Source organism: Vipera ursinii, assembly GCF_947247035.1.
Source record: "Vipera ursinii genome assembly, chromosome: 1".
Lineage (NCBI taxonomy): Eukaryota > Metazoa > Chordata > Lepidosauria > Squamata > Viperidae > Vipera > Vipera ursinii.
This window is the reverse complement of record NC_139512.1, coordinates 109,356,326-109,373,564: the sequence shown is the minus strand read 5'-3', so window position 1 is coordinate 109,373,564 and position 17,239 is coordinate 109,356,326. Positions and strand designations below refer to the sequence as shown.

At 37.1% G+C, this 17,239-nt stretch overlaps 1 protein-coding gene across 1 annotated transcript; it reads left to right on the top strand.

Moving 5' to 3' along the window:
* Nucleotides 1-61: 61 nt before the first annotated feature.
* TMEM80 (transmembrane protein 80) lies at nucleotides 62-13,119 on the top strand. Its single transcript, XM_083350772.1, has 5 exons — nucleotides 62-110; nucleotides 3,654-3,670; nucleotides 10,189-10,282; nucleotides 10,384-10,476; nucleotides 12,473-13,119. The coding sequence occupies exons 1-5, from the start codon at nucleotides 92-94 to the stop codon at nucleotides 12,676-12,678; spliced, it is 429 nt and encodes a 142-aa protein (XP_083206898.1). The 5' UTR covers nucleotides 62-91; the 3' UTR covers nucleotides 12,679-13,119.
* Nucleotides 13,120-17,239: the final 4,120 nt, after the last annotated feature.

Here is a 17,239-nt window from a genome sequence, read left to right as displayed (position 1 = left end):
AATCCGCCCATGGAGCCCTTAGGAGAGTGCGCAAGGGTTGTCGGGATGCTGGAGGAATTGGGGAGGGGAGGGATTGGGGAGGTGAGAGAGTATGGCGGCCGTCAGGCAAGGTGAGCGGAGTTGCTTTGACTCAAAACATTGCTTCAAGTTCTGAGAACCGAGTTAAGGCGAGAAAAAGGGAGGCTTGGAGGAATACCGTTGGCGATATCTTGTTGGTCATTAGGTTGCAGTCTAGCCTGGTTGCAAATGGGTTACCTTTACAACAGTGAAACAGTTGTCTACTTGGCTTTCAAGCAAGTTCTGTTTCTTTAAAGAGAAGTTGCTTCTAAGTCAATAAGATAACCTTTATTGACATTTTTTAACTGCTTATGTTGTCATAATTAGTAATTATCCGTGCAATGATAAATAAAAACTAGTGATGGCAAGCTGATATTGCAAGATTGAACGGCGTCCCACCATATCGGTTTTTGTAGTTTCTATAGGTCAGCGTTTCCCAACCTTAGGAACTTGAAGATGCGTGGACTTCCAACTCCCAGAATTCCCCAGCCAGCTATGCTGGCTGGGGAATTCTGGGAGTTGAAGTCCACGCATCTTCAAGTTCCTAAGGTTGGGAAACACTGCTATAGGTAACTATTTGTATACTAGGAAGCGACGAAGGGGGATTCCTCGTGGAGAATACAGTCATGTAACTGTTACAGTCATGTAACAGCCCAGGCACAGATTAGCTGCCTGGTTTATTTCTGTGGCATTGTGACAGTGTAATCTATGGAAATTACAGTGGTTCTCACTTACTGGCCGTTTGGTGACTGTTGGAATTTATGATGGTGCTGAAAACTGAGACTTACAACCTGTCTTCAAAATTGAGGCTGTTGCGGAGCCCCTCACCCCACCCCATGGTTATGTGATTGCCGCATATGACCTTCACTAGCGGCTTCTGACAAGCAAACAATGGGAAAGCAGGCAGGAAGTTGAAAGACACAGTCAGATGGCATCACATATAATGACCATGCTGCTTAGTGATGGAATTATCAGTCCCTGTAATCACTGACTCATGCCCTAAATAATTCAGCATTAGTTGAACTACAGTTAATAATTTATTTATTTATTTATTTATTTTAATTCCATTTATATCCCGCCCTTCTCCGAAGACTTATATCCTATCTTTCATTCAGATTCTTGAGGCGCCATATTTATGAAGATTTGTTTTCTTCCAGTATGATTACAATACTGTAGAATGCTATACTATGCTAATGAGAGATTTACTGTGATCTAACAAAGATGTTATCTTTTATAGAAGGCAACCGAAAGGCAGTAATATTGTCATCTGGAGAGAATATTTGTCAAATGCTTAAATATCCATTTTATAGTATATTGTAGGCTTTAATATTTTACAGACACTCACTGTTCCACTTTAGTCAAATCCCATCTTGTATATTGAAGTCTATTTTTAAGAAGAATATAGAGAACTTGGAGCAGGTTCAGAAAGGGTAACAAGGACAAACAGAACTAGAAACTAAATCTTAGCACAAGAATCAAAGTGCTGGGGAAGTCTGGCCTTGAGAAAAGATAGCTGAACGATGTTACAGTACTTTCAAATACCTGAAAAGATAACATATACTATCAGCAACACTTATTTTCTTTCATTCCAGAGGGCAGAATGCGGAATAATGGATTTTAGAGAAAGGCAGATTACAAATGAATATTAGAGGAGGGAAAAAGAGTTTCTGAGAATAAGGGTACTTTGACAATAGTGGAGTTAGAAAGGCTTACCTTTTATTTTTATTCTAATAGACCAGGAATGTCAAACTGGCGGCCTGCAGGCCAGATGCGTCACGCAGAGGCTACGCCCACCCCAGCTCCACAAGGGCAAAAAATGTCATGATGCGTCATGTGACATGCTCAAGTTTGACACCCGTGTAATAGATGTTAGAAAGTTATTCTGCAGAGATGCTTCCATTTGGATTCCTGTACTGGGGAACGAATTGGAGGTCATGACCTCTTCCAATCTATGGTCTTATGTTTCTCTAATTCAATATTGACTGGCTATCACGTTTAACTAACTGTTAATAAACTATCAGAGTTAACCACCAAAAAGTGAAATTTGCACCTTAATCTTGCACTTGGGCTGAAATTATTAGCAAACTAAAAAAATCATTTCATGGTTATTTCACTAGAGGGAAACAGAGGTACTCTATGAAATTGAATTACATTTGAATAAAGCTCTCAAGAGTTGTACACTATGTAGTCTACCTTCTTCTCTGAGCAGAAAGATACAGATGCTATATTATGTATATATATCTACAGGGGAAAATACTACACTGGATATACACTGTAAAAAGAGAAATTCCCTCCCCATTGAAAAGAGTTATGTAAAAAGAGGTCATGTATAAACTTATATATTGGGGTGCAACATTTGTATCTTTCTGTTCTGGAGGGAACAGACTGTATATACCAGTCTGATAGCACAGCTAGATATCCCTGTAATTGCTGAATGAGAGGACTTGGATAACTCCTAAAGTTAACGTGTTCTTTATAGTCATCAGTGTAATAGACTAGGATCGCCAACCCCCTGGGCTGTGGCCGATTACCAGGTGTGGCCTATTTGGTAGTGGGCCATGTGAGGGGCTGGCCAGAGCGCGCACGCGAGGCCACAAAGGTTGGAGACCGCTGTAATAGACTAAGTTCAGTTCTCAATACAGGTAGTCCTCAACTTACAACAGTTCATTTACTGACTGTTCTAACTTACAGCAGAACTGAAAAAAGTGACTCATGACCATTTTTCATACTTGTGACTACTGCACCATCTCCATGATCAGATGCTTGGCAACTGACTCATATTTATGACAGTTGCAGTGTCTCAGGGTCATGTGATCATCTTTTGTGTCCTGTCAAGCAAAGTCAGTGGGGAAGCCAGATACATTTAACAACCGTACTAATTTAACAACTGCAGTGATTCACTTAACGATTGTGGCAAGGTCAGTTGTAAAATGGGATAAAACTCACATAACAAATGTTTCACTGAGCAACATAAATTTTGGGCTCAATTGTGGCTGTAAGGCAAGGATTACCTGTAGATAGCTTGAACCACTTAGAATAATATATAGCCATCCGTACCTGAAGATTCTCAATAAGCAATGAAGCTGGTCACATGTTTCTGGCACTCCCTATAAAGCATGAATAAGGATAAGTCGAACATGACTCCTAGCACAGATATAAACATGTTCTTAAAGAGATTTAAATAAGCCTAAAATTCATAAGTTCCTGTTATTTTGCATAGTTCATTTTTTCTTCTTTTTCTGATCAGAGTTTTGGACTATATTTTAACTACTTAAATCTGAATAATTCATTCCAGAAATAAAGCTGCCTAATAGTTTCATAACTTTATTTAATAATATTTTTAGGATTAGACCTCTAAACCAAAAACCCACAGAAAACTCTGTTAAGTAATTTTGAATTAAGGCATTATCAAAGGGTGATGGGGTACCGCAGCATTGAAACAAGTTGTGCCATGTTCTGACTTATATAGCTGGTTATTGTGGGACAATATTTCTTTTACAAAATAACTAAAAGAATTTCTGCACACTAGTTTTTGTAATTTTTTTCACCTTAAAGGTTTATCTTTTGAAATAATTTTATTTTTGTCTTGTATACAGGAAGATCATCATCTGTTGTATCCTTTTTCTTTTATTCTGAAAACCAACTAAAATTTAATCACACCAATGATTTTCAAATGTGCTTCAGATAATGTTGGTATCTTCTTAGAAGTTATGATAGTTCCTTTTATGAAAATGAATAATGGTGGATACGTTTCTGACATATAAATGAGGGAGACTGTTAAGTATTCTTCTAGTATCTTATGTTCATCTGATCTTCCCCAAGTAGCCTTGGGAAACCATCTACTACAATCCACATGAATCCCATGATGGTCGTTGATGTGATCACTTCCAGAAACTGACAAATATGAAAAATGTTGCTCTATGACTATGTCATTATCCTCTAATAAGTTTTATTTCCAAAGTCTGACTGTTTAAGGAGATGGTATGCAAATTTATTTATTTATTTATTTATTTATTTATTTATTTATTTATTTATTTATTTATTTTAATTCCATTTATATCCCACCCTTCTCCGAAGACTCAGGGCGGCTTGACCATATTATTGATGTAGGCATTAAGATATAATTAACTCGTATACTGAGAAACCAAAAAATGAAATACATAGACTAATAATATTTAAAGGAGGCAACTGCAAGACACAAGTAATGCAATTGCAGAAAAAAATCCCTCCAAAAGCATTTGAGACATAATCTTTAGCTATCTCTTCTACAGCAAACTCATTTTCATTTTCATTCCTCATCCACTCTGTAAACTGAAATACATCTGTTATCAGTAGGTTTTAAAATCTCCAATTGAAAAGGGATTATGCTTTAAGTAAAATAGAAGCAAAATTAATATCTACATAACAAACAATAATGCACAAAATCCTTTCAAATCTAAGTGGGTGTGGTTGGCTTCATTTTCCCCAAGAAAAGTTTGGCTTTCAGCAATTTACATGTTCTAGCAAGAGTACTGCAAATATTTTTTCAGTGCAAAACTATCTCAAATGTACGAAAAATCATACCAATTTAACTTGCTGTTTTTAAAAGGCTGCTTGCCAGATTTAGCATTCTACTGTAGATTTATAAAATTAAAGAGCAAATAAAAACTACCAAACGTGTGCTTTTCACTTATAATGCTAACAGAGAGGCAGTTTGGTGTAATAGTTAAGGTGCTGGCTTAGAAACCAGGAGACATCGAGTTCTATGTTTACCCTTAGCATGAAAGCTGGCTGGGTGACTTTGGGCCAGTCATTCAGCCCAACCCATTCTCAGGACTGTTGTGGGGAAATAGGAGGTAGATGTATTAGATATGTTCCCAGCCTTATGTTATATATAAAAATGTACCATAAAAATATTATTATAATTTATAAAAGGTAAAGGTTCCCCCACACATGCGTGCTAGTCGTTTCCAACTCTAGGGTCCGGTGCTGATCTCCGTTTCAAAGCCGAAGAGCCAGCACTTGTCCGAGGATGTCTCCGTGGTCATGTGGCCAGCATGACTAGATGCCAAAGGCACAGGGAACGCTGTTACCTTCCCACCGTAGTGGTCCCTATTTTTCTACTTGCATTTTTACGTGCTTTCGAACTGCTAGGTTGGCAGAAGCTGGGATGAGTAACAGGAGCTCACTCTGGTACGCGGCACTCTGGATTCGACCCGCCAAACTGCCGACCTTCTGATCGACAAGTTCAGTGTCCTAACCCACTGAGCCACCGCGTCCCTTTGCATTATAATGTATAGGTTTGTGTAAATTTGAATATAGCATCTGGACTCTCCAAAATAGTTGGTAGTAGATGGTCCTATGCAGGAAAATATTTATTCTGATAAATATGAATATGCATAATTAACTTGAACATGTTTGGTATTTTTTTGACATAGTAACAGTATTTCTTATTGGGATTTTTATGGCACTCCATTTCAAACTGTTTTGAACAATATACTACATAAAAAGAAAATTATAAACTGCCAAATTACAACAGTAATGCCATCCACTCAGAGATGCTTAACAACTACACCAAGTGTTCTGTCACATGGCCATGTTTTCACAGTTCCATGGAAACAGGTGGGAGGTGATGGTCCATATATACAAGGCAAATTCTTCTACAAGAAAAGAGCTAATACTGAGAAGATCTGACCACAAGATCTCTACAAATTGAATTCAATTGACGATGACGCCCTCAAGTCTTCTGTCCTTAATCTTACTAGATGGAAGAGATTTCTAGAAGAATCTCTGAAATACTAGCTGAAATACTAGAATCTCTGAAATACTGTGAACTAGCATACTGTATTGTGTCCAGAAACTGACTAGTGTCAATGCAGGAAAAAGAATAGAGGCATTATATGGATTAATTTAAATGTTCCCCCAACTATCTGGATAACTGTGTGCTGAACCTGTTTAAGCTTTCATTGCTTTTGAAAGGCAGCCCTGCATATAGCAAATTGCAGCAGCCAACTGTCGGGTAACAAGGACATGCGTGACTACGTAATGCATGCAGGAAAAAATACAATTGTTCAAAGGCTGTTCTGATCACTGTTTCCATCCTGCTATTCAAGCAGGAGTGGCAAATCTAGGAGAATCACCCAAATTTTGTACTGGCTCAGTATGGGGGTGGAGGTGTATGATTGCATCCAAATTCATAAATGGACAGTCGCTAGATACAGAAGATTAAGACCCATAGCCACTCCATCCTTCTAGGGATTTAACCCGAATCTGTTCCTCTCCATCCAAACACTTAGTTGCCTCCAAGCGTCCGTAACATCTGTCTACCTATGTCACGTTATGCCTCCTAGTCAGTGTAACTGAAAACGCCACACAAGAAGTTATGTTGTAAAAATAAAGAACATCCCCTCCCCCTGAAGCATGGAAGCTATGTAAAACCCCATACAAAGGGTGATGAGATAACATTTGTATATCTGCTTGGGAAAAGCCTAAGAGAAATATTAATTAAATTTAATTAATTAAAATATCTCATTTTAATAGTGCTTCTAGAACTGAATCCCAGAACCTGGATACTTCCAGGAGCCCACACATTCTATATGGGCATTAAAAGTGTGATGGTCTGTAAATTCAACCGCTGACAGCAAACATGTCAGAAAATAACATTTCATCGGCCTACCCATTTTTGAGGAATCCCTCAAAAGATCATACTGGTCATGCAGTGCCTCCCTTGTCTATGTCTCTGAAGTTCAGAAAAAGAAAATCTCAAACTTTTGCAGATAAAAAATGGTTCCAAACATTTAAAATAGGAGAATAGAGAGTGAGCTAGTGTAGCATATTTGTAAAGGATAGAAGGGATGCACCTCTATGCTCAAACAAAACGAAAAGACAAGGCACAGTAAATGGTGATTCACCCCAAAGAGTTAAAGTAAATTTCTCCCGAAATTGTTCTCTTTGCTACAAGCAAGGATTAGTGACATGACAACTTCTAAGACTTATCAAGTCACCTTGCAGGCATCTGTTCCTGCTAACACAAGTGGAGACAAAGGATACATACCGTAATTATATTACATGCAGACTAAAATTCTTAGAAGGAAAGCGAAGACCTTTTAGAGGCTCAAGTAGTATTCTTATCCATCTATCCAATTCACAAATGAGAACTAAAAAGAAAAGTCAATTACTGATTATGCAAATGATATAATTCTAGGATTGTCTTCTGAATTACAATAGCCTGCTGGCACAAGAGGAACTGCATCTCTCAAGGACTATTAAAAAGAGTGTAAGATAAAAGAATCCTAGACTTTTTATTAAGAGGGTTTTAACCTGAATCCCATGGAAGTTGGAAACTGAAGGATCCCAAATAAAGACTCGTGCACTATGAAATGTGGGAATAGTGCTGAAATTTATTTATTTTATTTTAATTCCATTTATATCCCGCCCTTCTCCGAAGACTCAGGGCGGCTTACAAGCTTAGCAGTAATGGGGCCTTGCTGAAAAATCAGAGCAATGTTTCATAAAGATCATGACACTCATCGTCTACCTACTAATGTTCACAGTGTAAGAAGTAAATAAGATGAGCTTGAACAATTTGTACAGAAAATCAAATATAATTTATCAGGGGTAACAGGAATCTGATGGAATTGCTACCATACCTGAAAGACAGAAACTGAAGAGCAGAATTCAAATGGAATATAAGCAATAGAAAGGGAGGAGACTTGCACTCTATGTTACTATAAAATATATTTATTTATTTATTTGTATATACTCACCTGTGCTTAGAAAACAAGGAATGAATTTGATAGTGCCATAAAATAGGACCTGGGACTAACCAAACAAATAAAAGCAGTACTCTCGTTGGTTTCGATCATCTATCTTGCTAAGAAAATGTAGGTAATTTTCAACAGAAAATTGCAGATTTTTCAAAGAAGCAAGCATTCACAGAGAGCTTTAATTACACCGACATCTGTCAGGAGTCAAAATCTGCCAAACATGGCCTAAAAATTCCTGATATGTACAACTTTCTTCTATAATGCATAGAAGATGCAGGAAGATTAGCTAGCTTTAACCTGATACTGACCAATAGGGTAGAATTAAGATGAGGAACTGGACGCAGCAGGAATACTAAGGAAAAGGCCAGATTTCTTGATTGTTAGATTTCAAAAAAGCATGTACTTTTTGGAAACAAGCTTGCTAATTTGCATTCTGATTTGAAGTGGAGGAATATGTTTCCTAACTTGAATACTTCTCTATATGGGATCAGAGAATGGCATTTTATTGGCTATTAATAGAGTACGTAATTAGTGGACTCTAATATGTAGGTTAGTAACCTGAAATAGATTACAGTGGCACAGCTAAATAGACCATTAGCTGATTTTCTGACCTTATTCACGATAGCATATGATGCAGGTTCACATCCCACCAGGCTCAAGGTTGACTCAGCCTTCCATCCTTCCGAGGTAGGTAAAATGAGGACCCAGATTGTTGGGGGCAATAAGCTGACTTTGTAATAATGCCGCTGGGGGGGGGGCTGAAAGCCCTAATAAGCAGGCATATACATAGAATGAAGGCTATTGCTAAGCACATTGATTTGTGCTTAGATTGTAAACCACCCTGAGTCTTCGGAGAAGGGCGGGATATAAATGGGATTAAAAAAAAATTGGTTTAATTTGGTTTTAACTTTTCTAACCTCAGCCATTGTGATTGTAAACTATAGTTTATAGTTTAATGTATTGCACAAATACTGCTAATTGTTGTTGTTATTGTTAGCTGCGAAGTCGTGTCTGATCCATTGCGACCCTACGGACAACGTTCCTCCAGGCCTTCCTGTCCTCTACCATCTTCTGGAGTCCATTTAAGCTCACGCCTACTGCTTCAGTGACTCCATCCATCCATCTCATTCTCTGTCGTCCCATTCTTCTATTGCCCTCAATCTTTCCCAGCATTAGGCTCTTCTCCAGTGAGTCCTTCCTTCTCATTAGGTGGCCAAAGTATTTGAGTTTTAACTTCAGGATCTGGCCTTCTAAAGAGCAGTCAGGGTTGATCTCCTCTAGGACTGACTGGTTTGATCGCCTTGCATTCCAAGGGACTCACAGGAGTCTTCTCCAGCACCATAGTTCAAAGGCCTCAATTCTTTGGCGCTCAGCCTTTTTTATGGTCCAACTTTCACTGCCATACATTGCAACTGGGAAGAATATAGCCTTGACTATACGCACTTTTGTTGACAGGGTGATGTCTCTGCTTTTTAGTGTGCTGTCTAGATTTGCCATGGCTTTCCTCCCCAGGAGCAAGCGTCTTTTAATTTCTTGGCTATAGTCCCCATCTGCAGTGATCTTGGAGCCCAGGAAAATAAAATCTGTCACTACCTCCATTTCTTCCCCATCTATTTGCCAGGGATTGAGAGGGCTGGATGCCATGATCTTGGTTTTCTTAATGTTAAATTTCAACCCAAGTTTTGCACTCTCCTTCTTCACCTGCAACAAGAGGCTCTTTAGTTCTTCACTTTCTGCCATTAGAGTGGTATCACCTGCATATCTTAGGCCATTGATATTTCTCCTGGCAATCTTAATTCCAACTTTTGATTCATCTAGCCCTGCCTTTCTCATGATGTGATACTGCTAATTATGATTTATTAAATCATGCTTAAGGAAAATTGTGGCTTAATATGGCTTCTGAACCAGTTTGCTGTATATGCCCAGTAACCAAGCACATAACATTTATTCAGAAGTTCCCAATTCAGTCTCTAGTTGAAACAATTTCATATTGCAGGCAGGAAACAAAATCATGACTGGATTAAAAGGAAATGTAATATTTTGAAGTATTCTGAAACATAACTTTGGAATCACTCAATGGTGATTCAACAGGAACACTAGATCTACTCTGGAAGCAGCCACTCCTCAAAAAGACCATTTTTTAAAGATTGCTTACTGAAATGGGGTGTAGTTGAATTACCTGTGACTCCTAATCAACTGAAGTGCAGTTCATTCACTTTGCTATTTGTATCAAAGTCTAAGTTTATTATCAATCTTTGGAAATGGACTACTGATTTAACTACAGTTTAAACTACTGAATGTCAATTTTACAGTACATAAAACACTGAATTATGATCCAACATAAAATATGAAAAATATTATAATTTTCCTTGACAGAACCTGCTAGCTGTCATCTGTTCCCCTACAGATCCTTTTCTTTTTAGATGGAATTTATTATCTATTTTATTTTTTAGCAGCGCTTCTAATGATTATTTATAAAAGTAAGTTGTTTAACATATAGTTCAAAGATGGTTGTGCTGATACATGATACAAACTAACTTGATTTTATATTTTATATATTTTATATTTTACCTACTGTCAGGTCAAGTTTTCACTTATCCATATAGATTTTTGACTCTTGATCTCGTATTGCTGTTCTTTATGGCACTTCTTGAAGCTATTCGCTTGTACTTTGGTAAGCATTACGTTATTTACAATCACCTATTTGTACGTAAAAATATGATTCCAACTGTGCAATTCAAGACAACTAGCCAATTATCTGATAAGCCTTTTAAATACTTTTACTGTTAAACATTAAAAGACTGGTCAATTTATTTGGGTGGAAAGTGCAAATGAGATGTTACTCTAATATAAAAATAAGATTTTTCACTGGCCAATTCAACTGTTTTGTGCACATTGGCTCAGAGTTCAGTGGGACTTACTCCATATTAAATTTCTATTTTAAAAACTGTAACTATTGGAAAATGAAAACTATTGTTACTGCCACTAGAGAAGAAGAAAACGTGACAAAGGAAGAACATATTTTTGGGGGTTGGAGAGAGATTCTTCAAACTGCTTGAATAGTCAAAAGTGCTTTAAAATGGAATTGTGCTAGTGTGTCTGTCTGCCTCTTTGTTGTATAAAAGGCCACTGCGAAACTCCAGTTCTGTATCAGCAGTTTAAGCATCCATAGTATAAATTGTAAAGCATAAATTATCTTCTTCTTTAGAATAAGCAGGATACTTGCCACTATTATGAAATTTAACTTTATAGGTAGTCCTCAATATGTAACCATTCATTCATCATTCATTCATTCATTCAAGGTGGGGGGGGCGGTCAGCTTATTTTCCAAAGCGCCAGAAGACAAGAAACAATGGATGGAAATTAATCAAGGAGAGAAGCAACCTGGAATTAAGGAGAAACTTCCTAACAGTTAGGACAATTAACCAATGGAACAGCTTGCCTTCGGATATTGTGGGTCCTTCATCATTGGAGGTTTTTAAGGAAAGACTGGACAGCCACCTGTCTGAAATAGTATAGGGTTTCCTGCTTGAGCAGGGGGGTTGGACTAGAGCTCCAAGGTCCCTTCCAACTCTATCCTAACTGATTTAGTGACCAAAGTTACAACAGCACTGAAAACAGTGACTTATGACCATTTTTCACACTTGCAACCATTGCAGCATCCCCATGGTCAGTGATCAAAATTTGGACGCTTGGCACCTGGTCTGTAATGACAATTGCAGCGTGTCCTGCGGTCAAGTGATCACCTTTTGCAACCTTCACACAAGCAAAGTCAACAGGGAAGCCAGATTCACTTAACAACCGGGTTACTAACTTAACAACTGCAGAGATTTACTTAAGTCAAGGACTACCTGTATTCAAGAGTTTCTCCTGTAGCGTTCTAGACTGGATCGTTACACACAAACATCGTTCATAACATGCTGCTAAGTAAAGGATAATAGCTACGCAGCTTACAAGGAGCTGCTATCCAATAGACTAACGGGTTTTTCTTTGGCAATGAGCCTGGCCAGGAAGAAGAGAAAAATGAATCACAACTGTTCCTTCTGCTCTCTCTTAACACCTGTCTAAATATGTAGCCAGATCACCTCTTATCTTCTTAGCATTACATGCTAGTACAGCTATTGAAGGAAAAACTGCCCAGAATCAATTGAACTGAGATGGGCAGCCAAAGAAATTGAATGAACAAATGAATTAATGAACAAATAAACAACAAACACATCTCCAGTCACAAGAATGTTAGCAGAATGCTACTCGGCAGTATTCCAGCAGTATGAAAGCTTTAAATCCAGCCAGATGTTTTGTCTTTAATAATTTTAATGTCATTAAGATTCAGTTTCTATTTAAGACTGCATTATAAGTGATTTCCCCCCTCTATAAATTAAATTACTGTTCAGTTTTGGAGTTCTACTGTTATTGTCTAACACAACGGCTCCCAATCCTTTGGGCACCAGGGACCAGTTCTGAGGAGAGAGGTTTTTCCATGGACCAGAGGGGTGTGTGGTTTTGCATGCTACCTGCATCCCGCAGATGGGCTTGGCTTGTTTGCACGGACCAATTACTGGCAGGCCATAGACTGGTGCCAGTCCACAGACCGTGGGTTGGGGACCCCTAGTCTAACAGACTCATAAATGCCATCAAGTACATGTATGTCTCTCTTTTTTTCCCGTTAGGTACTAAAGGCAACTTGACAGAAGAGGAAGCTCCCCTTGGGATCTGTCTTGGAATCACTGTTGGCACTGTACTTCTGTCAGTCTACTTTCTAGTGTGGCAAACATATATCCTGAGAGCAGATGTCATTATTAATGTGGTGCTACTTGTTGCATATGGACTTGGAGGAATTCTACAAATCATAGCAATTGCTGCCTTTGTCAGCTAAATCATGTTGATGCTTGTATACATGGATTTTTTGTGTTTCCTTTCAATGGAAGCGATGTTTAAAAATTACACGAAGGAGATGTTCTGACAATTCTGTTCCTTGTGACATACCAAAGTTGCATGAGACATTGGTAAAATAGGTTCAGCTGCCCCATTTTCAGCATAGCATATGTACCGTAATGACCTGTGCTTCAATTGAAGTTGGCAAGTTTGTGGCAAATAAGCTCTTTTTCAAGGGGAAAATATCTCTTTAAATACACAGGTCAAATTGAATTTTCTAGGAAATATGTATAATATGAATTGTTTTACCTTTTATCTTTATGTATGTTAATTTGCAACATTCCAGTTGTCTTTTGTAAATACTTGTGTTGTGCTTTTTTCAAAAGCAGATACCATATATAGATCTGATATTACTTTTTTTTCTCCCCAAACTACTACATATTTTTGCATCTTTTTAAATAAATATTTCAGAGATTGTACATATAATATATGACTATTGTTGTTCTTCTGAAAACAGAATGGTAACTAAATGTAGATTAAGTCCATTTTTTCTATGCTAAATATTATGGAGTTCTTATAGATAATGGAGCATTGCACAAAAGGCATAGCTGTGATTAGGAAAGAAAAATGTCAAGCTTAGGGTTTAGTGAGTCCTATAGCTTTAAATACCTTGAATTATTTAAAATCTGATTGCAGAGATTTATCATGTTTGTAGGGCTGACCCTCTGGAAGTGCCTTGGCTCCATGTATTAGGATAGAGATAGAGTGTTCAAAATTTTGTGAAGATTATTGTGGAGAACACCTAACATAATTATTTCTGACATTTCAGAACAATGCAGCAGGAATGTTCAATTAATTAGAGTGAGTGCTGATTAAATCAGAATGAGCCAAACTTTGGAAACAAGCAAAAGAGAAATAATAGATAATTTTATATTACACCTACCAACCCAACAATTGTGATTTGTGACTCTCAGTGAATTTTGGCATATGTTTCAAGTGCATGTCTATGTAAGTATTTTTCATTATCATTTACTATCATGAAAACATTGACTTGATTGCTAATTTGATCTATTGATTACTCAAAATAATTTTAAAATGATTAGTACAATATATGTGTTTACTTCCCTACATTTAAGAGAGACTGAGTTACTCCCATGCATACCCTTTAGAGGTTAGAGCCTAGCAAATTAAGGCTGAATGCAATTCTCAGAACACTCTTGGAATAGGTGGATCCAAAATCTACCCACTTTTGTTTTTGATAGGAAGATTGCACAAAATATAAACAACAACATAAGACAGTCACCAAAATGATTCACTGGCACATTTGTAAAAATTATAATGTGCCAGTAATGAAAAATAGATGGAAATATAGAGTGGAAAAATATTTGAAAGCGAGCAGGTTAAAATGTGGGTTTTGCAAAGACAAACTGATAATCTTGGTCGTAACACATCAGATTTAACTGTAGTTAAAGAAGAAAGTGTAGATAATTGATGTGGCAATATCAGGGGATAGTAAGATAGAAGACAAAAGAACTGAAGATCACAAAGTATCAAGATCTGAAAATTGAACTTGAAATATTATAGCATAAACTGGTTATGTTGGTCCCCATGCTTATTGGCAAACTAAGTGTATGTTACCAAAAAGTCTTGGACAACACTCAGAAAATCTATGCATTGACAAAATGTCTGTTAATTGTAAAAAAGCCACACTGTTTGGATCCAAATATATACTACACAAATATATTATGACATGCTACATTCTGGGAAGAACTTGATGCATATGACAGGCAACAGTAGGTAAAAAACTGAGAACTATTACTTATATATTCACATGTTGTTTATATAGTATATACTAGTATTAATACTGTTCCTACTGATGCACCAAATGTTTCAGATGGATGTTGCTGAACTGTCAATTCTTTTTATATAATCTGTATAAAAGAAAGCAGTATCTTAATAGCTCAAAATTAATGGAAAGGGCATATATAATATTATCAAATAGATGTACTGAACATTTCATAAATATTTTAAGGCAACCTAGTACCCTTCAGATATTTTGGAACTGCAATTCCCAGCCAAATGTGAAAACTGTAATATCAGATTGGGAAAAAAATGATTTACATTGCTAAGCATATTAGTGGTGCTTTCCTGTATCAAAGTGAAATACTGTAGCCTTAAATAATTTTAACTTAGCCATGGAATAGATTACCCAAATATTTTTATGCTATGTTCACCTGTTATTTGTGTGTATGAACATGAATTGTCATGGTGAAGTCACAATAATTGCTAAATACACTTAACATTTTTAAGTGTCTAATTAAAAAGCCTAGCCCTTCTGGAACAGGATAAGCAAGTTTAAATGAAAGCTGCATTAAAAATAAAGAAGCATGTGTTTTTCAGATGTCAAAATCTTCCTTTGGGTGGTGTTTGCTTCAAGGAAAAAACCTTATTCTACACACAATTAGGTTTTACTATCATTAGCTTAATTTTAATTTTTGCTTTAAAGGGAAAAACATAAGATGTCCTATACAGATAAAGCTATGTTGTTTTGCACTTTTTTGCTACTTCCAAACCAAACAAAATTAAGGGAATTAAATCAGAACAAAGTACTAGATTTCATAAGACGCAGTAAGCAAATTTCTGTCCACAACATAGTAAGTTATAGGTGGTTAAGGCAACTTAAGGGAGGACACTCTTCACCTCAGTAATGTGTTCTGTGGGCTTTGAAAAGTCTTAATGTGCAGAAAATAGGATCAGACCACACACAAATCAGCCTACAAAAGACACAATTTCTGTCTTCAGATCATAGATAATGCAATAAACACAAGCTTATTCTAGAACTGGGAATCTGCCAACTATAGCTCTTCCACCTCTTATTAGATGCATTTTAAAATGAGGATATTGCAAATTTAGTTTAGTTTAGTTTAGTTTTATTGAATTTTTATACCGCCCTTCTCCCGAAGGACTCAGGGCGGTGAACAGGGCATATAATAAAAATACAAAAGTACAAAAGTTAAAAAAGAATTAAATTAATGCCCAAAATAAAACAATAAGAATATACAAATAATTAAAACCCTAAATTGACTCCCCATCAGGCCAGGCCAGCTTGTTCGAATAAGTGGGTCTTTAACCTGCGCCGGAAGGATTTGTCTACTGTATGACATTATATATTAATGTAAATAAATCTGTTCTATCCATTAATCTGATTCTGGAAGAGTAAGTAAGAATTTGTATGCCTAGAATTAAAAGTTTTCAGGTCCTTCCTTCAGAGTCTCCACTGCATGAGTTGGATTGTAAATCCCCAAAGTATACTCTGGGCACTATATCGAATAGGCATTTCTTTTCCCACAGTCTTCAAATTCCTTCATGCACTGAAATCATGTGGGTCTCTTGTATGTCACTCTGGATCTATTATTGCACCCTTGAGAAAACTGTCAATTTAACATGTTCTGAGCACAGTCACTCTCCCCTTGCAAATTAAAAAGATTGAGGGGGGGAATGCAGGAACAATTCATACTGCTATAGGTATCAAGAAGCCATGATAAGGCACTTTGACATCCATTTGCATATCACAGTCTTTGAAGTCATTTAATTAACTTCCTTCCTTCTTTCTTTCCTGGAACAGCATACTGTAACTTATTAGAGAACAGCATTTATAATGAAAATCAAATTAGTTTCTAGTTTGCAAGAGCAAATTGCTGCTTAGTGAAGAAGGGCACATGTCATTGCTAGCAGTCAGGCTCTGTCATTTGGCAGTTTTACAATGCTCCCATCATCCAGGAAAAGCAGCACCATATAGCACTGTCCCCAAAAAAGATATATGTACAAAACTTCAATTTCAAACCACAGCACCTTTGTACATGACAAATTGGAGAAAACTTTTTTTCCATCCTTGAATTTGGAGAAGTATTGCAAATCAGAACAAACAAGGATTGATGCAAACTCCTCTACAGATTAAGATGCTTAATCATAAATAAGCAGTGCGTTGGTGTTTATTCACTATTGTTTACCACCTCCTGTCAGTGGCAGGAACTAAATAAATGTGGAATGTGCCATTTTCTGTTGGTCTGTTTAGTCTTTCAAACAAATTGGGGTCTTCATAAATTTACCTCTCATTCTATGGCTACAATACAACTCTTATCTTTCTGTAGTCTATCCTGTCTAATCCAAATTATAAATCATAAATTCATGTTTTTCTGTTTCACACAAAAGGTCCATACGGGTTTCCAGTCAATACTAAACATGCATGGTGGATAATGTTAAGGAAGTGCAGAGGGAGCCCTCCAGCTCACCTCTTCCTTGTGGTAGGTAGACGATGATCAACAGCTGGCAGGCCACTTAAAAATGAAGTCACTCTGAATTTAACTCCTGGTGACTTCGTGTTTTCTTGACACCAATACTGAAGTTTCTCCTGACTTCCCAGTAGAATTTCATCTAGAACCTGGTCTCCCTACACATCTCCCACCTAAACATAACCATAACGAAGTTGATTCTGCACGGCGTCCACTCAGCTATTTATTTGTTGTTAGCTGCAAAGTCATGTCCGACCCATCGCGACCCTA